The sequence below is a fragment of the Colius striatus genome, chromosome 3, assembly GCF_028858725.1.
Source record: "Colius striatus isolate bColStr4 chromosome 3, bColStr4.1.hap1, whole genome shotgun sequence".
Taxonomy (NCBI): Eukaryota; Metazoa; Chordata; class Aves; order Coliiformes; family Coliidae; genus Colius; species Colius striatus.
Window position 1 is genome coordinate 92,623,209 of NC_084761.1, and position 23,838 is coordinate 92,647,046.

Consider the following 23,838-nt stretch of genomic DNA (forward strand, 5'->3'; position numbering starts at 1 on the left):
CATTTACATTTCAGCAAAGCTGTTCCCCAGGTGGCATCCCTTCTCCTTCTAAACCGATGATGCTTCATCTCTTGCCCCATGAGGAAGGAAGAGATCAGCTACTGATTAACCAACTGCCAATTACTCCACTTACTGATGCAAGTTCTCTCATTATCTGCTTCCAGCTACTCTTGGCACACTGCTTTTGTTTCAAGGAATCATTAAGTCTGCTGCTTCAGAAAACACTGAGGGAAATGGACCCCTCCAGCAGTGGACAGTGGTCTCTGCCAGGGGGGCAGCTCTGCAGTGGGCCAGAGGGACTTGTTCCAAAGCATCAGTAGCACATGCTTGCTTAAAGTGGAACCTTTTCAAATATATCTCCCTGGAACCCCATCAGCTACTCTGAAACTAAATACAATCAGAGACACAGAAAGATGAAAAGAAGATGTGGTCCCTCCACTATTCCTTCTCAGTGTTCTTTATAGCACCCAGTCACACGTCCAAACCTCACACCTATCATCTCCCACAGCACTTTATTAACAAAGCTTCTAGGAGGCCTTCGAGGAAGCAACAGGAAAAAAAAAAAAAGAAAGGAAGACATTTATATAAATTTCATATATGAAGAATTTGTCAACTAACTTTGGTTTACAGATGCTGTGATGTTTGAGCCTGGAAGAGTAGATGGAGTAGTAGGGGAGTGGGGGCTGGTCAGTGTTTTTTTGTGTGTGTTTTGTCTGTTTTTTTTAATGCTTGCAGACTTGGAACTTGCCCTCCTTTTAAGACAGACCCTCGTAAAGAGAGTTAATTGTTTTAGATTTAAATACAAAGCAGCTTTCTAATTTTTTTATAATCAAGAAATGGAAAACAATTTTTATTAACATGTTTTACATTTACAATCTTTTATTAGCTAATCAACATCAACATGCAAAAATAAGCGCTAACTACAAACCTCTACAATATGGTTTTGTTTAAACTACAATGGTTTAATTCTTCTGAAAAGTCATAAGGATGTGTTCTGTAGCTGTTAAAATTGAACTATTAGTTTCAGTAATGAATACTATTTAGACCCTAAAATTATGTAATCATCCTGCAAGGCATCTTCAGAAACTTCGCCCGACACTTAAGAATACCAGCTCATTTTCATGTAAGTACATTCTCAAAGCAAGAAATAAGGCAGTAGCACTAATGATTTCATATTGAACCCTATGCACATAACTAATAACTTTAGAAGGACTTTAACACTATGGTAGACTGGAAAAAGAACATTTAAACAAGCATTGGATTTTGCCTGAAATGTTCTCAGTTCCTCTTGATACTTATGCAACCTCCTTAAAATATTTGGGTTTGGAAAAAGACTTCATACTCCTTCAAACCAGTCCCTAGTCGATCCTCCAGAGAAGTCAGTCTTCTGTCAAAGACATCAGTAACTTCCCATGGAAATAAGTTATTCACGTTGGGGATTGCTTCACGAGAGGATCATAAAGAAGGCAAAGAGGAGCTTAAAGGAGAACATAGTGGTAGTACTGAAATCTTTGATAACAAAAGGGTCTTGGACAATTGTGAAACAGAGGGAAGAAAAATGGATCTAATTTCAAATCTGTTGTAACTTTTCCCCCAGTGCAAGTGTCCATCTTTAAAGAAATGTATCCTTTAGAAGATGAAAGTACTTTTGAGAAGAGTCCAATTTGTGACCTTACGTTACAAAACCTTAACAATCAAAATTTGTTTTCATTTTTATTCAAGTACAAACTTAATTCCTCTCTCTCTCTTTTGTTTTTCTTTTTAAAGAGTGTTTATTGTTGCTCATTGATCTTTGGTCGCAAGAAACAAGAATGCCACCGACAGGTCTGATCCCCAAGGTGGCAGGTTTTGCTTCTTTGCCACACATTAAGGCCTCCCCCTGTACAGGGTATGCCAAGATACACGGTGTCAAAATTCCAGCGGCACTTCATCATGGGTTTTACGGACCTACATGATGTAGACTTTCTCAGCTTGTGAGAAGTTGAAGACTTCTTTGGTTCTTGGGCAAATTACTTTGTCGTCTTGACGAATAGAAAGCAGAGACTGAAAGAGAGTGAAATCAAAGGTAATATTTGCGATAGTAACTCAAAGCATGACTGAGCTGTCTAGTAAACAAACTTGGTTTTATTTTACACATATGTTATAGTCTGAGGCCAAAATATTTCTGCTCCTAGAAGTTACTTAGTCTGTATCACCACTCTGCAGAGGGAAATATTTCCAGTGGCTTTTCATTTGATGTCATACATTAGTACATTCAGATATTAGCTTCTCTAAAGACCAATTTAATCTTACAAATATACCACCCTTTAAAACGTACTGCAAGGAGTTACTTTTCTTCTAGTTAACATAGAAGATAATTCCAGCTGTGACTGAGTTTCTAAGCCCTTATTTTGACAGAGAAAGTTATTATCCCCCACTGCTACTTTAGACTTCAGTAAGTCATTGATTTCACCACTTACATTGTATCCATAGACATATCCATTTGGTAACATCATAGGAGGATTATTTTCGTTCATTACATCCCCCGAAATCTTGCAGACTAGTCGGGAGTTGGCACAATGTGCCATAGGCAGAGGCTGAGCCAGCTTGTTCAGGGATTTGCTACACACAGGGCAGTCTGGGTTTTTTGAGCTCCCATCCTCTTTGTAGCACTGTCTGTTTAACAGCGAATTAAGGAACAGCCACCACAGAATGCAACAACATTTTGTTAATGACATATGTCAGAAAAAAAAAAGATGAACTGTGTAAATATAGCCTAGTTGTAGAATGTACAGGACCATTTAACTCGAGTTGAATGAGTACACAGACTCAAGTGCTTGTGTTGCTTCAAGGAACAAGAGCGAGCAACAAGTGCCTGCCACCCACTATGTGTAAAGCCTCTGTAGATGGAGAACACTTCAGTAGCACTAGTTCTTCTCTAATACACCACAGCATGGAGCAAGTCCAGCCAGGCTTCAAAGGATGCAAGCTATATTTGAATATTCACATATAAACAGGGTAAATTTGTATGTAAATGGTTAAAAAATCACCCCGATCCAGCACTTTCACAGACCTAATCACTAACTTCAGACACATGGAAAGACAAGCTGGCATGCAAACACAATGGAGATTTCACCTTACAACTTTGGCTTGTTGTTTTTACAACCATAATGCCATTTATTATGATCTCCCCTTAATTAAACAGAGAGACCAATCCATACTCCATTTAACCAACTCACAAGCAAAAATATTCAAGTGATACATCTTGTCTTGGAGCTCTCTGAAAAGCTTCCATAGAACAAAAAAACCACCCCACAATGCTCCTTTGCACCCAACAGTAGTGTCTGCATTAAAGGATACGGTGTTTTGATAGCTGAAAGGCCTGCCTGGAGTGTTATAGTAAAAACAGAATTGTTTCCCAGCTGATGTAGTCTGTAGTTATCATATCTGAACTGTTGGATCAGCATTCTCCATCGAGCAGGGTCCAAGAGATCCTGATAAAAAACAAACACAACTATAAGTTGTTTGCAATCTTATTGTCCTGGGGGAAAAAAGCTTGGGAGGGGTATATTTGCAAAACTTACTTGACTGAATCCATCATAAAAGTGTCTATGCTAATACATAGTGTGAATGTATTTGTTTAGAAAGTACCTTTTTACACTGCTTCACTAGAACTACGAGTTAAATCAAGGATTACTTTAAATAGCTGGCATAACAATATTCAATTTCCATCATCCACCACACACTCTAATTAAGGTATGTAAATCCTGGTAAGGCTATTTCTTGCATTTACTTTTCTAGAAGGCTGGCCCATTTATGAAGCAAACATTACTATTGTGGAATGTTTACTCTATGGCTTCTGAGCCATTGACATTGGAAAGTCAGAAGTGGTTTTTTTTGATTCTTTGTAATATTATTCTGTTTACAGAATTTTGTAAAAAGGTTTTCATTTGAAGAGCTGGCACAACCCCAGGTTAGAGAAAGCTTAGGTAAGATATGAATTTAAAGGACAAAATTCTTTAACATATATTGTAATGCTACATGTTACCTGAAGAACAGGGAACAGTAGTTAAAGTAGGGATGAGGCTCTTTTGTGGAAGTAAAATGTAATCCCACAGGTCAAGAATATATTGTACCCCCAAAATAATGCTGTGAAAGAGATGTGTAAGAAGTGAAGACCCTTGGAAAATATACTGATTTTACATACAGAGGCAAAGACTTAATCCTTTCTTCTGCTTGCATTCTTTCCTTTCCTTGTAGCCTAACCTGCATTTTGGTAATAAGAAGTGACTATCTTCGAAATAAGTTCACTTCATCAACTGTACATGTGACAGAGGCAACTATAAGAAACTATTCAGTATATTGTTTCATTTACAAAATAAGTTTATAAAGAAAAAAAACCCAAAGATTTAATGACAGAAAATACACCGAGTAGCAGCATCAAATTCAAAACATGCTACACCAGAATTACTAGGCAGGGATTTTGCCATGATGTAGACACTAGTCTTGACACTTTGCTTTATATCACCTTGGCCCACCCTGCCTCTCCTCATTTCCCTGGGCATTCAAGCCAAGGCACTGGAGAAGAAGGGACTCCAGCATTATAATAGAACCATAGAATAGTTTTGGCTGGAAGAGATCTTTAAGCTCATTAAGTCCAGCCTTTGTCCCAGCCCTACCAACCACTAGACCATTTCCCTAAGTACAACATGCAGAGGCAGGATCAAAGTTTTAACAGTTCCCATTAAACTGGAAACATCTTCAGGTGAGGGAGGGAAAAGCTCACACAAATCAGTCATGGTGTGTTTTTCTGATACGCAGTTAAGAGGTGGAACTACACAGACGCTGAAAAAGGGCACCAGGGTATGTGAGTTTTCAATAGATTCAAAAGAGCCCCCGGGAGTACTAAGACGAGAGAGAAAAGGAAAAAGTCTTGCAGCAGAAACAGTTGGAACGAATGTGGGCCTATGAAAATGTCACAAAATAAAGAAGAATTCACATGAAGAGACAGAAACACTCAGAGGCAAATCCACAGGAAAGAAAAGAATCATGGATATCAGTAGTTATTTGTCCAGTTTCTAAATGCTCCAAACCAACAAGCAGAGCAGAGAGAGAATCTATACAGATGAGGGCAAAAGTAAATACATATATGGATATTGCCTTAACAAAAAGCATCGTTTGTGCCACCAGACTGCATGTCTGTTTGCTCCGTCTCCAGCCCCATGTAAGGCCAGAACTGTTCAAGAACTCCAGGATGAAGCTTTAGTTCTGACCTTAAGGCAACTCTTGAGAAGACATAACGAACAAGAGTCTACACCAGATCTATAATAGAGATGCTAATTATTAAGAAAAGCCTATGATTAAGAGTCTGGGTGATGGGAAACAAAAGTAGCACCCTACTAAACATCTAGTTGGAATAATTCCAGCCACAGCTACACGAGCTCATTCAAGGGGTGTAAAAAATAGTTTGCTTTGTCACAATGTTAAATATGTTTTCCTTAAAGTCCTAAAAGATTGGAAAAGCTGGGGAAAGTTCTTCTCATTGGTTATAGAAGATGCTTCTTCTCTTGGATTAATAAGCCAATTGATAGAGATCCAATCTGACAAACTCTCACAGATTTAAAAGTAATTTCACTTGTAGCCATTTAAGAAGATATTTATGTAGAGAATTCTTAGTCAACATATTAAAGGTATCTTAAAAAAAGGGTGCACTCCATGATTCTGTTTATCTAAGCATTTAGAGGACCCAAAATAACTTCCATAGAGTGGTTTAAGCCAGATCCATAGAAAACAGTAGGGATTTGTTCCAACTGTATGACTGTATGTGAAAAATGATTAGCTTTTCTCCTTACTCTCCCTCATTGAATCATTCTGTTCAAAGCAGCTTGTGGAACAAAAATGTAGGATTTTTATTTCCTGACTACTTCTTTCTCACTACTAAAACAATGATAAGATGTGTCTTACATACAGTCTTCTAACACATCTATCATTAATGCTCATTACTCCATCAAATGGAGAATCCAAAATACCAGGATCCCTCCAGGCCTCCAGGATCAGCAAAGAAATTCATATGAATTCTATGAGCCTTTGGTGAGGGGTTTTTTTTGGTGTTTGTTTTGTTAAACCATTGATTTCATCATCGGTTGTTTAAATAACATGTTTGTACTGGCATAGCCACATACTGGCTTGGCATTTCACAGGCTTGTCTTGCTTTGCCAGCTCAACTCTTGTCCACCTTTCGTCTCCAATGCCAAGTTAAGGAAACAAAAGGAATTAGCACAGGACAACAAAAACAACTCAAAATCTGTAGAAACAGTAAATACCTATGAGTTTTGCTTGACTCATACTTAGATGTAGGTATTGCCACTAATAACTATTTGGGTTATACAAAATAATGTAAAGGAACAGTTACTTCCAAGTAGCAAAAATACAACTTTCAGATAATTCCAGTAATCTTTCCCTTTTTTACCCCAACTACAGCCAGAACAGTAATTTGGGAAGCAGGATCAAGAACTGCTGCTAGTGTATTAAGGCCACAACTCATATGTTCAGCAAAAATTCTCTCATTTTTCTCTTTGTACTTCCCCATCTTCTATCTCTTGCACATCATGCTTCTCATCCCACAGATCTTTAGTGCTGGCTTTGTGGTGAACTTAGCTCAGTGTGAATCTGTTGTTATAAAGATCCAACTGCAACAATACAAATGCTACCTGGAGTAATATACAGGCAAGGACTGGTTATTAAGGACTACTATTAAAGGTGGATTTTAGAAAGTTAAATTAGAACAACATTCAATCTTCAGATTATTAATGTATTTTCGTGTAAGGAAAAGGAACTGCAACATGTATTTTATTCTTCTGATGTTCTGTACCACTGAATTTCAAACAGCACATTACCTTATAGGGGGAGATATGAGTGTCTGAAGGAAAGGCCAACATTCCCATCACTTGTCGAACCTCATCCAGCTGGCTTCCCTCAGCCTGACTGAAATGCTTTCTGGCATGTCTGAAATACAGAATTTATACCTTTAATAAATACCCTTCTTTCTAAATCAAGTAAATGTACCTAATTATTTAAGATTTCAGAGAAAAAGTCTAGATTCTGCACTCAACACATGAACTCCAAAAGGTGACGTGTTTGATGGTCCTGAAAAAAACGATCCTGCAAACATGGATGCAAAGAATGACTTTAAGCATTAGCAATTTTACACTAATTTCTTAGAAACCAGAACTTCTTACTGTAGCATGAAGTCTTACCTTGCCTGCATCTAGATAGACTTTAGAAGAAATGTCTCTGCTTTTGCAATCTCAATGTACCACACTCCTTTGGCACACACTCCCAAGTGAGATAAATGTGGTCTGATAGTCAGCTACTCCAAACCATTAAACATCAAGTGTGTTCAAATATCTACCTTGTTTATATTGACATTTGAAAGAATGTTTACTTTTGAGTAAATTATGGGGGGTTTTTTTGGTATAGTGTAAAAGGCAGCATCACACAGAATCCCAGAGTCTTAAGGGCTGGAGGGGATCTTGAAAGATCATCCAGTCCAACTCCTCTGCCAGAGCAGGACCACTTTCTGTACAAAATACAAGTAATTGCAGGGTAAAATGTGGTAGGAAATACCTTGTTAAAAGCAACTTTTTTTGGTCAGGGAAATAATAAAAGTTCAGTAGAACTTCAGTATAAGTTTTTGTACTGGAACACTTAATGATTATAACAGACACACACAAGTCTGAAAACTTGGATATTTGAAAAATGATAGAATTACCCAAAATGTATTTGAAACAAAAATAACAGCTTTAATACTTTTTAAGAAATTAATATTAAGAATTACCATATTATAAAGATAGTTGACCACTTATAAACCCTGTATAAAAGCCTCCTCTATTGTACTCTTCTCAGGATCATCAATTTTCAAGTTGAAGTGTGTAGGAAAACCATTCAGACTTTCATCTGGATGATTAGCTCAGCATTTCTGATAAAAGCTCCTTTTCTCAGTGGTGCACAGATGTTGCACAGTAGTCCATGTACAGAATCAGCACTACTTTGAGCTTCTGGCATTGTTCAAGTGTAGAAAATTCTTCCCTATGCTGTATTTTGTCCAGAGTTTGTACTATGGGAAAGCACCTTCAGAGAGTATTTTATAAGTCTTTGCTCTTTTTAACTTTTAAAAAACTTGTTGAAATGTATTTAGTTACAAACTGCTTTCAGGAATGAATACACAGTATTTTCCAATTGCCTGTTTCAAGGATTGAATTAAAAAAAAAAGTAAAATCTAAGTAATCTTGGGATTTTTTCCCCAATTTTATGTTCCACTAGCTACACTGAGGTCACCAATACCATGAGAACAGTCTCTTCAGCAGTGTTTCAGTACTCCTACTTCCTCACCCACCCAAACCAGGAAGCAATGGAAGTTATGTAGCACAGACTGTTTCCACCCAACTTCCTATTTCGGGTGAGCAATTCAGGAATGTAAATATTGTTCCCCAGGTGATTAGGAGAGCAGAAGTACGAAATTCACAGCCTGAGAGAGTAAGCAGCCTGGACATCTGGAAGAAAGCTAAAACAAGTGCTAGTGCAGAACTGCAGCTGAAAGCAATAGCAATTTAAAAGAATACTTAGGCAAAACAAAATAATCAGATCTACCAGTTAAGCTAAATGACTGTGTATGCACACATAAGGGAGAAGAGAAAGGTTTCATCTTAACAGAACTCATGACTGTGCACTTGTGTTTTGTGATGTTAAATCAGAAGTGGCACTTCAGTTCTGCACCAGACTCATTAACATTGTGGCCCTACTCCCCATCAGGTTACTGACAGCACTTCATCAATACATATCCCTTACCGACAGAAAGGGCCTGAGCTGCAACAGGCAAATACTGGCCACATTCACTGTATGTGTTCAAGAAGAGCTAGAATTAATACCTTGTTTTGTGTATGGATGACACCTAATCACTATTTGTGTGCAAGCCAAAGGAGAAGCACTCAGCAATCTTCACTTCCATCATTTGCGAAGTACTGAATGCACTGGGAGGTGGTGGCTATTTTGGGTTCAGTCAGAAGGAATTTGGCTTTCTAAAGGGGCCTTCTGTTAGTTTTCATCTCCTGACTGTCCCTTCTGCATGTGCAGACTTCTTTCCACAGTCTGCTATGCTAACATCTGAACTTCATCCTCTTGAGTGCTAACACAGAGAAATTAAAATGAAGATAGGTATCTTTTAAAAGAGAAGTGAGTTCCTTAACCTGTAGCACTCTGAAATCTTTAGATTGAGAAGCAAGAAACAGCACTATATTACTACTTGCAAATGCATGACATTGACATACCACCTCATTTGCCCTCACACCATTATTCATCCCTTCTCTTTCCATTCATCTATTCCCATATCCTTATGCAAATGTTATGCTATTGGAGATACCTATGAGCTTATCTCTGATGTTTTCACCATTAGCACACACAAGGCAGAATTACTACAGCAGGGGTCTACATCTCTTCAGGATCCTTTTTTAAGAATCATGACCAGTGGAACATCACTGAAACCACAAACTAAATTGTTGTGACAGAAGAAAATAATAGGTAGAAAATTTGGCTTTTCAAATCCCAGAATGATTCTGTGAACTCTGCAGGGACAAAGTCCATTGCCTTTTGTTTGAAAAAGCCATTTGTCTAGCCCACACAGTTACAGCAGGCATATCATACCTGATAAATCCAAGAATGAAAGGATATTTATGAAGACTTAATATTAACACTTTAGTGTCTAAGGATACATGAAGTTTTTAATGTATTTAAGCTATATGGTGTGTATATGTGTATCTACATATGCCTGAATATAAGAATGAGCATATTTATCAGGAAGCGGCAATACTGAACACAAACGTAACGTGTTACAAAGAAACGACTTGGTCTTCTGCTCATTCTTTCTGACCAACTCCTGAATGCCTTTCTCACAGACCATTATGACTACTAGCAAAATTTATACTTGAAGAGCTCAAAAGTTTTATTGTTATTTTTATATGCCTGTTCAGCCCCACCCCATAATAAAAATCAAGGAACAAAATGTACTTGTTCACCCTTGTAGGAGAGAGCTTTACTAAAATTAATATACTGTGGCCACTTTCTCCCACCTTTGTGCATCATCAGCTATTTTTATTTACCCTTTTTGTCCTTTATATCCTAAGAACAAGAAGTGCACAGGGTGTTTTGTTAAGCTTTAAGCCAAGAACTCTGTGTATCTCTATCATCCCATAACAACAAAGTAGCAAAATGCTGTCAGATTTCCCAGAATTAAACTAGTGAAAGCCCTAAAAGTGTGAAATAAGTGTCAGTCATTCAATGGTAATAGGTATGAGCTTTAAAAAAAAGCTGAAAAGACTGTGGGAGTTAAAGGTTAATGATATAAGGAAAAAACCCAACCTGTGATCTACTTAAACTTGAGAGGTTTTACTCTTTGTATTCACAAAATACTTTTTGAACACTCCTGAAACTTGCTCTTTCGAGACTACTCTGATAAGCTACCTTAGAGGAAGGTCTGTTTGTACTCATTCTAAAAAGCTACACAAATTCAAATACTTCTTTAATAAGGTGTATTAATTTTAAAGCTCACTTCAATTTTACCCTAAAAGCAGTATGTCACTTCAGAGGCCTCTCAGCAGGCAGTAAGTAAAGCTTTCAAACTTCAGCTGTGTTTCAACAAAATGTCAGTTCTCAGAGTTCCACTCATACAGGAAACTACTTGGTAAACAGCCTCTTTTCTCTGCTTTCTAATGGATGCCTGACCTATTTATTGCACTGGGGACACAATACTGAAAGAATCCTGCTGCAGGCACTTAACAGAAGCAAGCTAATAAAAGTACAAGTTGCAATGGTTTGCTAGAAGCAATGGGATTTATGTACACATTCACAAAAATATATTCCCTTATTCATTATGTACTTATTTTGAAGCAAATTAGAATGAAGTGGTAAAAACTTCAGATTTTAAAGCCCCATAATTTAAGTAAATCATGGAGATGTACTCTGAATAGACAGAATTATCAAAAACCTCACCCTGTTAAAAATGGATGAATTAAGATACAGAAGGACTTCTGTAGCTCCTTTTCATTTCACAAGTTATGAAGTTAAAGCAGCATTGTTATGCCTGGCAAGTTGTAATTGCCAAGTAGAAAATGTATGCCAACCCTGAATTTCAATAGGTGCGTGCAAAATATAGGCTTCACTCCTAATCACATTCAATATGGATGCCCATTTGCAATGTAGATATGAGCTGTAAGTTTTGAACCTCAGAGGCTATGCTAGTACAAGTTATTCCACGCCAAGAGTGCTGGATCCTCTTGAGGGTTGACAACTTGCAAATTTTACCAGTTTTGACATGGAAAAGGCATAAGAGGAAAATAAATACCCAGTAGCAATAATAAAATACAGAACGATCTCCTCTTCGTCCCAGTTATCAGCCTATCTCCTTATTTCAGCTCTATGCCTGCCTCCTGGTTTCCAAGCTACATAAGGAAGCTGCTGCTCAAATAAAACAGTTTTTAGAGCATGGACCAGTCATTGTTAAGATGCATGACTGCACATTTGGCAAAGAAGCAAATTTAGCAGAGAATAAAGTTCAAGGCACAAAGGCACAGTATTAGTCAGATATAAAGAACACCATGGGCTTAAGAAGACAGCTAAAGTATCTTTCACCCTTTTCATAAGCACACAAAAATTCCTCAGGATTTGAGAACTCTATCAAAGTTACCAGTAAGCACAGGTATCTAAACACTAGGCATGTAGGTTTAGACTTTGTTTTAATTATTAACATTAACTGGAGTTTATCAGATTGCACATCTGCATTGGCTGGGACCAATGCAACAATGATTTATGTCTAAGTAGGGCAAAGTAGGAATGACATGAGTTAGCTCGAAGCAAGCAACATATTTGAATTAAATTAGAAATAACAACTGGAACTAACCCTAAAACTTAAGGTGAATAATTTTGGGGTTGGCTGTTTACTTGCACTAACTTTTCCTTTCTTGTTTTTAAACAACTAAGTCTTTCTCACTCATTTTATTCAAGAAAAGCTATGTTGTTTTGAACATTCCGTGGTTTGCCCTGCAGAAGAGTTTCTACATCTAAAGCTTGGGAATGTGCTAGAATGCTTTCGGTCTGTGCCTATGTTATGATACTTTGTCTTCCATAGCTCTGAGCTCTTTTGACCAAAAAGCAGCTTTGCCACAAATACAGGCCTCCTGTTGGTTTCAGTTTCTGGAATACCTATTACATCTTTGAAGGGACTAAGACTTGCATCTTCCTTAATATAAAACTTGTCAGAAATGTTAAACAGCAACAGTGTTATCACCAGAATGTATCAGCAAAGCTTCAAGTCTGTCTGGCCATAAAACTTGTCATCTCTCCCTAGGTTTAAATATTCCTACAAAACAGAACTTGCTGCAAGTTCCTCTCCCTCATCTACATGTAAACTCCAGTAGCTCTGCCACCTGCATCATGTGTTATGGTGCTGGCAAGATCACTGCTTATCTGAACCATCAACACATTTTGTAGGGTCAAGATTGCACTCATTTCAGCAGAACTGGTTTCCTCTGTTATCCTGAAACATTACTCTTACATCTTAAATCAGGATCCCACTAACTTAAAAGCACAAATTGCTTCATGTGCTGATGTTGTAAGTATTGCCAGAAAGACCATCTTGTGGTTGAAGTCAGGCAGTTATTAGGTCTGACTAGTTCTGCTGCTGATGCACACCACCTTGGGCCATGTTACTTTATTCTCAAAGTAGTCCCCACTAAACTAGTTCAGAAGACGTGAAAATGGATATGGAGCCAGTTTCTTCGTGTGGGGCCAGAGGCAAGGAGTGGGGTTAACATCGTTTGTTATTCTCACATACCTGGCAATACTGAACACCAAATTGTGCATTCAGTGCAAAAAAAAGTAAACCTGGCCTGAAGTGTAACTTATAGAGCAAAAAGTATAATGAATATAGTAAAGCAGAAGTGAATGCAGTCAAAATTGAAATGTTAAGTGTTAGACGGGTGTTTCATTAACCTTTTAGTATTTTTGTGATGAAATGTGCAGAGCTCCTATGAGAAGTTAGCTGTACCTCTTGAAAATTAGTTAAGAGTAAATATCATAACTTTGAAGGGTAAGAAGATTCAGAGTTTCAGTGGCAACATCACATTTTTTTAAAGGTACATCTGTGCAATGATACCTTGCCTTTAAAAAAAACATTAAACTGCAGTTTAAACCCAAAGACTGATCTCAACAGTAACAAGACTCTTTGCAGCAGTGGGGCTTCTGGGTGGTGCAATAATAGTCACATGTTTCTAATGAAACACATTACCATCTTAAGAAAGTTGTTTGGTAAGCATCCTAATTTCATACCTCACAGCATCCAGTCTCTTGTTCTGTCGAATGAGTTCAATGAACTCTTGAATCCTTAGGCTGAACTCCAGACAGCTCTAAGATTAAAGACAAGACAGGGTCTTAGATGGTGCCAAGACACCACTGCACAATATGTCAACACATATGCACAACAAAAAAAGAGAAAATGTTAATAACATGCAACCTTGTTTGCTTGCTTTTAGGCATCCATGCAAAACAGCTGAAATGCTGACTTTACAGACAAAGCATCAGCACAGAATTCCCTAAAAGCAAACAAAAACCTCCTCCTCTTGCCTTCTTCCAAACTTCAGTATTTATCAGAGATGAACTTTTTCCTAATGATCAAAAGCATCGTTACCTGAGATGCAAGTGGGAGTAATAGGTGATTTTGTTGTACTTTCTTACAATTTTAAGTATTAAATTCAACAGAAGTTTGGGACTATGCAATAATATAGACGAGAGGTCTACCCAGAAGACTGTAAGGAAGAAACAAGTCTTTGAACAGTTTTGAAAGTCCCCAATATTAACAAGATCCAGTATCCAGTTTAAGCTGCCGCAGTCCCCTCCCTCCCTCCCTTTCTTCAAACTTGTATCCCGCTCTTCTGGTCAAACATCTAAAAGCCATGCTGGAAACAAGTCTCAAACAAGAAAACCAAGTGGCATTTACCTGCTTTTGGAAAAAGGTAAAATTTGAAGCCTAATGAAGTTGACAGTGTCCCTTTAAATCAAATTCCATCACCAGTTCACAAAATCTATAAAAAAAACTTTGAATATGTGGAATTAAAATGATTCTGCCCCCAGAAAATAACAAGTCACTATACTTCTTTATAGGGACACAGTCAACTGGTTTAGTACCTTAACAACAAAACCCCTAAGTACTTGAATCCTAAAGAACTGTATTCCTTGAGTTACCCTGCTCCATTTGGCCGACTGCTTTATTCTTCCCCCATGCTTCTAATGAATACTTGTCTTTTGTTTATTGTCCATCAGCACAGTAATATCGAAATTCCTCAATGACTTCAGCTGGAATTTAGGCAACTCCAAATCTGTATCAGTTAACTGCCTGGGGTGACTAATGTTCACATTGCAACAACTGCTTATTTTAAGATTTGAAATGTAAGCCATTTGAACATAAAATGATGCCTTCTGTCGTATGTTAGAATATACTTCTTTAGGAACAGAAAATAAGCTATTTTCCAACCACATATTTTTCAGAACTCAAGTCCATGTTTAGCAGAGAACAAAAATTTCTTCACTACTTTATCTGAAATTTTCAAATAGTACTATTTTAAACTACCCCATTATCCATATCTACACAAAACACTCATTCAGAATTCTAGCAAAGTTTGTTTCTACTAAAAAATTGATCTTGCTTTTTAACTGTTAATAATACTAAATCCTAGGGCCAAGTATTTCAATAAAATGTTTCAGCAGCAAAAACCCATATCCCCAAATAATCTTCAGCTTGTATTTTTCTTTAAAAGAATCTTCAAGTAAGCTGCAAGTCAACAGCTGTATGGACTCTGCAAACAAGTGTAACTAGAAGAAAAAAGTCCTAGAGAACCAGATGATGCATGTATTTCAGCTTGCTATACCTTTAGGTTATTCCACAAAAGCTATTCATAAGTTGAGATGGCTCACATCTGTAAAGACTATTGGACTGTGTGCTTTCCCTTTTTAGTTTTTAGATTAGGCTTGCATTAAGATGGTGACTGAGATTCTAGAACATTAGCAGTGGTGAGTAGCTAAGCAACTAGAAACGGAATAAATGGGTTTCAAAAAGCGGCATAGTGATTTCTCTTCTTCCAACTCTGATCTCTCACAGTCTTAACTTTGCTTTTTGTTTGTTTGTTTGTTTAAATAGTAGGGCTTGCAGAAATAAATTTTTGTTGTTCTTGTTTTCAAAAAAAAGAGGGATGGGGAAGATTTTTCCTGATTTAATGTTTGTTGAAGATTGGTGATGAAAGAGTAAGACTTTCAGATTTTCTTGTGTTACTTAACATATTAATATTACAGAAGGGGAATTATTTTCCTGCAGTATAATTATCCAATAGTGTTTACATACCAATTCTGGTTTTCCTTTAATGGTTTCCATAATAAGATCATCATTTTCTTTAGAGTAATCACTAGCTGATTTACTTTTGCGTCCCATCTTCATTCTCATTTTGACAGCCCTGAGTGACAGAGAACGTCACTCTCTGCTTATTGTTAAGTGCACTCAAACAGTTTTGGTTAACAAAAGTGCTTAGTTTAAAAAAATAAAGACACATATCTTTGAGGGAGGCAGGGATTTTTGTTAATACCAGTCAAAAATGGATTTCTGCAAGCCCTGTAAAAAGATTATATACAGCATGTGTTGAAATGCAGAATTTAAGGGTCAAGGAAATTTGAACCACCTGCACAGGAACAAGGATACAGCATGTCCAGGGCATGGTATCAATGGCTAGGAAAAAAAACTTACTGTTTTTGTTACTTGATTAGACAGCCTTTATTTTTTAAATAAACATTTCAACAGTAGTTTCTCAAAGAAAGTTAGTTCTTTACTCAAGTTTTATTTCCTTACACACAGCAAGACAAAACCCTGTATGAAACTTCTCTTTGTGTTAAGCCTGAGGACATAGGTTTACCAAATAATCTCACTGTTAATATACCTTCATATATAAACTGAGTTACAGTCTCAGCAGGATGAAGAGTTATAAATGTAAGTCCACATGCATCAAGACACTATATTGATCTGCACTTAGGTATTTGTAAATCACACTAAAATCAACTGAATACTATTTTATTTGAGCATAATTTGTTGAGTCAACACTTGTATCTCTAAAATGACCTGTTTCTCTGTTTCAGATTTGGCATTTGCATGAACTGGTTTAACTTCAAGTACCTATACCTTCTTAACAGAATAATTTTGTACTTAGTGTCCTTACTTTCATACAAAGCCTCAGTGAAGATCTATAATTTAAACCCAATTGACCACATCAAATATCAAAGTAGTTTTGAAAGCCACAATTTAAGCAAAATGTAGAGCTGTCACATTCTCATACCTTCATTTTTCTGAGTCTGGATTTGTTATCGTGACACCAAGCCAAGCAAGTCATAGTCTCTTGTCTTTCCAATGACTCTTCCACTTCTTTCGCAGTCAAAAACATCTCAATATTTACCAAGTCCTTAAAAAATAAAAAGGAAAGCAGGTTTTGTTAAATTGTACTTAAAACACAGCAATCTACTCTTCCACAGAGCTGGAATATAGAGAGAAAAAAAGCTTTGTTCTAGAGAGCTCTGATTTTTATAGTAGTACTTTACATAAAAACATTACAGTATATTTTAAAGACTATATTTCCAGCACTGAGATATTCTGATAGTGACAGTATTTTTCTCAGTCTACTTAAACTAAAAGGGAAACAGTAAAGATTAAACCTATGGGCTTTGCACAGAAAGTGACTAGATCCCATGATCACTTACTTCAGTACAGTTCACAGTTCCTGGAGTATTTGGTTTCCTTAAAGCTTGGTCTAATCCATCAACTGGATCACACCAGTGTAAAAGAATCTAAATCTACCTTATTTTGCTTAAAACTCAGTAATTAGTCGGCCAAGTCCTACGGTGGTCTGAGGTCTCCAACATATTTTCTCTCACTTTCCTTAATGTTGAGAGCTCCAGACCCTCAATTGCTTACACCAGCTCTGTCCGCAATATCTGACACTGAGGTGATAAAACAAAGTTACTATATGAAAAACCACTTAGGCAATGAGTGGGCTACAAGAATTCTCAGGTGCTTATCACAAGCAGATGGTTTTGCAGAAAAAGCAGTAATCTATTATAATTGTTGCCTAGTAATACACCTATGCCACTTCGTAATTACCAGAAGCTTTACCCATTTATACCTATCAAGGCAAACACAACCAAATACAATTTAAGATCTAGCATGTTATTGAAGAGTTTTTTTTTTTTTTTGTCATATATTTCTCCTAAAAAAAGAAGACTCTAGTAGATGATCTCAAGTGATACAAACTGGATCGATTCTGAATTGGCACTGCCAGAAGTTAATTCAGAGCTGCATAAATATATCATGTTGTGACAGTTCACACTTTTCAGAACAAAATACACTGTGGAAAACCATAATTCAACACTCAAACAGAAATCCAGTACTAAACCATTTAATATGCACTCTTATTTTTCACCAAATTCATTTTTATGTAGACTCCACAGCAAAATGCTAAAAAATACACAATTGAAACGCTGAATGTCACAAATATTACAGTAGCTTTAGTGAACAAAACTACTTTGAGAAACAGATGGCATTTTCAACTGTTAGAACAGTTGAATGTACTTAGTCTTAGAACTTATACCTCCCTGAGACAAAATGTGAAAGTAGCAACAGACATATCACATTCACACCTTGCATTTCATTAGATAATTTTTCCTTACAAATGTAAGAAGCCTACTGCTATTGGAAAAGTGGATCAGATCATGTTAGGTTTGTCAGAATGGCTATTTACACAAAATGTAAACAGGCCACACGTATTTCTGAAGTGCAGCACAAGTTGAAGCCTTTACTGAAGCCTTCTCTTATGACTCGAATGTGAGTTTAGAAACAACATATTAAGAATAGCTGATATGCAACTACATTTGATAGACTGCATGACCACAGCAATGAAATCATTACATCATCAAAAGAGTAAAGAGCGTCACACAGCTCTAGTGGCATCAAATCCATCTAAGTCAGGCTGAGGTCAGAGCTAAAGCTGTTACAAGTTCATAAAACAAAATTAAGATCCGATTTTCACTGCCGCCTGTCAGACACTTAAGGATTAAAAAAAACCCCCACAACACTATTTTATGAACTTGTTGGCAAATGGATTGAAAGAATGTGCCAACTTATTCAAGAAAAGGAATTTACTTATTTTATGACGTTTTCCTACAAGAACATCAGAGTATCTTCCTTTTTGTTAGTCTGAGGCTTTTCTGATTATGTTCTCTCATGGAAAAAAGAGCTGCATTACTCCCTGTGTGTGATAAGGTGATCACAAAAACATCTCTTCCCCATGTAACTCGTGTGTATGAATAATTTGACAAATAATACAACTATATTAATTATCTTGCTTGCATATTACTCCAGAGTTGCTGAATGGAAAGGCAATTTGATTTGAGTTAAAAATAATAGTATCTCCATATATCTCCTCAAGCTTATTTGAGCCACATGTCCTCTTAATGAACAGCATTTGCTTTTACACCAAATTAAAACAAAAGTATTTTCTTCTATATTAAAAAAAGGATTCTATATGCTAGGCAGACAACAAATAATTGGTTTCATCTCATTTTGTAGTTTAAGCTTAATCACAAATAAGTTATTTTTTGAAGAAGCATAAGGGTAGCACTTGTTTAAAGTCTTTAAAGCACTTGTTAGCAACGCTTAACTAGGAGCAAAAAGATTGTCGTTGCTGCAGAGACAGACAAAACTTAAAATAAAAAAAGAGAACTCCTAAATTCCTTTTGCAAATTTAAAATAAAAGGTTCTGTTTGGTAGAGGAATGCTAATTAGATTTGCACTTGCCAAAAGAAGGCAGAGCTTGGCAGCCACTTCTATTAAATAGACAGTATGTATCCAGAAAACAGAGGAGAACATTTTTAATTAAAGAGTTTCTTTCAGAACTAACAATCACATTTAAATTGCACCAATAAACAGGATTTTCTTCTCTGCTGACTAGATAGAAAGTAAGGCAACAATAGAAAAAAACACATTAAGAAGTGCATTAGTAGGGAAAGAAATAGCTTTTCCATTGGATAAAAAGTAGTTAGAAGCCTTAATCATCCAGATTGACAGAAGGAAAACATTAAGACATAATTAGAAAATAAACCTTTAAAAAAACCTACATGTGCTCACATCACCCAAGTTTTTCTCAATCTGATCATGTTTTCCTATCTTCCTTTCTTGGTGGTGCCTGCTCTTGATGGTTCTCCATGGCCTATTTCATTAGCCAAGAATAAAGAAGAAGGGAGTATCAGGGAATTATTTATCTATCAAAACCAGCAGAGCTCTTCTACTACTCTGGAGAACTATTCTGAAAGGATGAGAACCAGTTAACAGTGTTGGCAGTTTTAAGAAGTATCTTGTTCGAAGCCATAAAAAAACTGCATTTAGACCCCAATCCTGAACAGTTTTCTGAAGGTATTCTGCAGTTCAGAGTTGTCCAGGCTGTAAACCACACAGAAACACTTTCCCAGTTCCCAAATCAGCATTAAGATGTAGCATGCTGTTATGAAAACATTCTCTTATATAATTTGTTTACATATAAAATGGAAGGAACGTAAATAGGTAATTTTAGAGAAATATTGCCACTGGTTTGGCAGGTGGAAAAAACGTTGAAGGAAGAAATCTGTCACCTGCATACTGCTCCTCTCACTGACATATCATTCAGCATCACAGCAAACACTTTCTGATTTGTATATAAGTTAAAAAGCAATTCTGAAGACTTTAGTCACAACCTTTTGCAATACTGTAAAGTTCTTCCTTCTTTCATAATTTGTCTCACTTTGAAAAAGCATTTTGCAGTACTTGCAGCACTGCAGAAGCTTAGAACTCTGCACTTCATAGATTATTTTCATAGTTATCAAACTGTAACTCTTGGCACTGACTCTCCAGCCTCTTGTGCATCCCCACATCTGATTTTATCTTGATTACCTTATCTTAATTTGCTTACAAATTCAGAGTCCCAGTCATTGGGTAGAAAGTCTGAACAAAATCAAACTTTCATTTAGTTGGGCTTCTGCAATAATACTGAAAACCAGCATCAAATGGCTCAGGAACGCCTCTAACTCCAAACACTAAAGAAAGGGAACACCGTATAAGTGTTCTTCTTCCTTCTAGTATAAGCAACAAAGTACCACATAGGTTTTTAAGCAGAAATGACAAAATCTATTGGACTAAAGTAACCTAACTTTTCCTTCTATTCCACAGTCACCAACCAGGTATCAGAAGTGCAACTATTTCAGCAGTGGATGAACTTTATCATAAAAGGTCTATTTAATTCCATTACAATAGTGCACACTTTGGAGAAAAATATGTATTATAAGAGAAAACCGCACATGAAGGTTGAAGACACTTAAGTAAAATCAGATGGACTGACTTAGAGAGTAGATCTATCTATCACCCTGTGCTCTGCCTGATTTACATATATATAGCTTTTAAAATATCACTGCTTCTTTTTAAGCTGCAAATGCCTCCAGGGAGGGAGGTTACCAATCCCATGATTCTACACAGAACTCCAATTATTAAGGTATAAAATACTATGAAGAATAAGGATTCCTTTGTGATTATTATTACTACATACATACTCTTGGCCAACATGAAAGCTATATCCGTGTATGGCATTTCCATTTTCTGGGATGGATTCTTAGTAAGAACATCCCAAGCATGTATATTCATGTCTCCTCCTTCAAACAGCTTTTGGACTCTCTGGACAGTTTGAACAAGGTTTGAGAGGGGCAGGGTTCTCAGCAGATCTCACTTCTTGCCAGGTTGCTCTCCTCAGCAGTGCCCCGGTTGTAGGAGGCTCCAGCATCTGTTGTCACTGGAGAGAAAGGTTGCAGCAAATGTGTACTGGTTATTAGACACTAAGGAGTCAACACTGGAAAGATGATCTGAAGTTCTTCCCCATAGAGAAGGTATTCAGAATATAGCTTCATACAGTACACATGGTTGTAGTACAGAAAGGAAGAAGGAGTCATTGAAAAAATACAACAATATCTGTGAAATAGTAAGAAGGTGCGTTTGAAAGCAGTAGGGTAATTTAGTTTTAACTGGAAGATATTATAGCTTCACATGAATTTGAAATTAAACACAGCTATGTCTACTACAAAACTGTGAACTGAGAAACTGGCAACCATACAATTAAGTGTGGACTGTCTTTCAAGCCAAACAAAGTTTGTAACTTTAAAGTCCTGCACAATTAAGAGAATTCAGCAGTGAACTGGAAAAAAAACAACAGTAGTTCCACATTTTTACAGGAACTAAGTAAGTAACAAAAGAAAATAAAAAGCAGAACCTTGCTAAAAAACAGTGAATGTCTATCGAGTTTGTTAGCCTTTCTTCTTTGGCAGGACTTGTGCAACTGACGATAACATCCTCAAGTATTTGCACAGAAATCTTGTATTCCAAAAGACCTCCAGTAAAATTCATTTACTTCACTACAATTAAATGCATTTCAGTAGTCAAAGTAAGATAAAAGTTCAACAACAGTAACTCCATCAAAAAAATTCTGGTTTAGTCACATACTAGAAGTGACTTCAAAATGTGGTGACTTAAGAGTGCCCTGAGATGCCTTTAAAAATGGCTCTTTCTATTTAGATATCAGCATATAAGCAGAAGCCTTCATATAATTTCATTTTCTTAAAAAGTGAAACATCTTTGCATGGTAACTACACTTCAAGCAAATTACAATTTTTTCATTTAAACTATAGTAACTCTTTAGTCAGACTCATAATGAAGAGATAGCAATATGCAGATTAGTATGTAAGGTACAGCACAGATTTGAACCTCGTTACAAATAGTTTAAGAGTCAGCAATGATTTTGTCACTTTAATATGTAAGACAGGGTTTTGACTAGAGCATTCCCAAATATAATCCCCAAAATCTTCAATATACAGCTTCAGATCTAAGTTCACCAAGAAAACTGCTCATTTCTTTTGCACCAAATAAAAGCAAACAGCAACTCTGTATTTCATCCTCTGTCAAAAACGGCTTTAAAAGAAAAAAAAGCAGCATCTCTCTAGTAGTAGTACAGCTTTTGCTCTAAATGTTTATGTGAGGGGTCTAACTGATAGAGAGGAATGACTTGACCTGACTGCTCCAGGTTTTAAAACGTTACATCAGTCTCCACTCTGCACATGATTTGAAGGATTTTCGTGACACCCCCAGACTGAAGTCTGGAAAACTGTCAGAAAGAATGCATGATAAAATCCCTTATAGTTCACATGAACATTTACGCATTAAAATAAACCTCAGAATATTTAACATATAAAATGGGAATCTTTAACAAGGCTCAAAACCAAACAAAAATGAGTAATAAAACACGAAATATTTGATATTTTCATATCCCCCACGACCTATATTCAAAACAGGACAATTCATTAAAAAAAGAAACACTAGGCTTAAGGCAAGACATAAAGAGATTTGAGTCAGGTGGTCAAAGGTAGCATTTTGTGAACAAGAAAGCCTCCATGGTGGAATAAAAACAACAGGTGGAAGAGACATTATTTGTTGTATAAAAGTAGGTGATTCATAATATCATAAGATGGTGTTTATGTAGTTTTTGAACATGGAAATTGTTTATTTTTAATTGCTTACTAGAATCAATATGAAATTGAAAATAGGCCAGTATGCCTCAAGCTATCAGTGGCTTGTTGCCAAGAGTATGTACCACTGACAGTTTTAATAAGATTGACTATCTATGCATAAGAGCACTACCTTCATTTTAAAAAGGCCTTGCTGATGCATTTTAACATTCAAGAGTATAGTAAGCTTTCATTTAAACTACTTAGCAATGAAATACAATAAAACACTTACTTCAATGATTCTAAAACAACTACTTATTAAAAAGCAAAGTTAAGCTTTCAGTGACTACTCACATACTGCACTACATACCCTCAACTTGCAGCCTAACCCTTCTATAGAAGTGAAACAGAAATGCAGTAATGAACAAACAAAAAGGTCAAATTAGTCTGTTTTTTATTAATTTGTTAACATTTCCCTTTTGATGAACGCACAGGAAATCCAGGGATATTCTAGATGCTGTGATTGTTACAGAACTTGGGAATAAGGCAGATGCAAGGACGTAAAAGGTAAAAAACAGGACTGTCTGGGGAAGAAGAAAGATGTTAGATTAGATCTGCAGTGGGGGGAAAACAATAAGGGTGACAACAGTTATCAGGAACAGGAAGACTGAAACATGTCAGTTATACTGCATACTTGAAAGCACATGAAGAAAAAAAACAATGTGCAGGTGAAAAGTGGGTAAGAAGTTTCAATGGCAGTAACGAACTGAGACTGCCACCCTACTCCTCTAATCCTATACAACCTGAGGAATAAAAGGCTGCTGGTTACAACAGCTTCTTCAAAGGCAATGCAGAGTACGGATAAACTGCAGTGAGATCGAAGGGAAATACAAACTAAGAAAACAATGGCACAGGTGGTGACAGTACAGCAACAGAGTTACTGAAAAATGAGTTGAACTGAGGCACAAACTATAAGCCCTCCTTACTCTCTGCTAATAAAATAGTAGTTGTTTGAAGTTCATTAAGCTACTATTAAGTGTTATAATTCTACACATATTAACAGGATTACAGAGAAAATAAACAGAGTAATTGACAAAATGTCCTACTCACAAGCCAGCTGCAGAGCTAGTTGTTTGAAAAACAACAAACCACAGATTCATCAACAAGAAGAGACAGAAAAGTTTGTTTAGAAAGTAAACACAGTATTCC

At 36.6% G+C, this 23,838-nt stretch overlaps 1 protein-coding gene across 3 annotated transcripts in view; it reads right to left on the reverse strand.

The window, feature by feature from the left end:
- Positions 1 to 869: 869 nt before the first annotated feature.
- MAEA (macrophage erythroblast attacher, E3 ubiquitin ligase) overlaps positions 870 to 23,838 on the reverse strand; it is a 53,650-nt gene continuing 30,681 nt past the window's right edge. For all 3 annotated transcript variants that reach the window (XM_061993868.1, XM_061993867.1, XM_061993869.1), the window contains 6 exons: positions 16,401 to 16,523; positions 13,357 to 13,433; positions 6,876 to 6,984; positions 3,340 to 3,473; positions 2,460 to 2,655; positions 870 to 2,043 (listed from right to left, as the gene is read on the reverse strand). In XM_061993868.1, the coding sequence (XP_061849852.1) occupies positions 1,948 to 2,043; positions 2,460 to 2,655; positions 3,340 to 3,473; positions 6,876 to 6,984; positions 13,357 to 13,433; positions 16,401 to 16,523 (735 nt within the window). In that variant the 3' untranslated portion in view covers positions 870 to 1,947. The remainder of the gene's footprint in view (positions 2,044 to 2,459; positions 2,656 to 3,339; positions 3,474 to 6,875; positions 6,985 to 13,356; positions 13,434 to 16,400; positions 16,524 to 23,838) is intronic.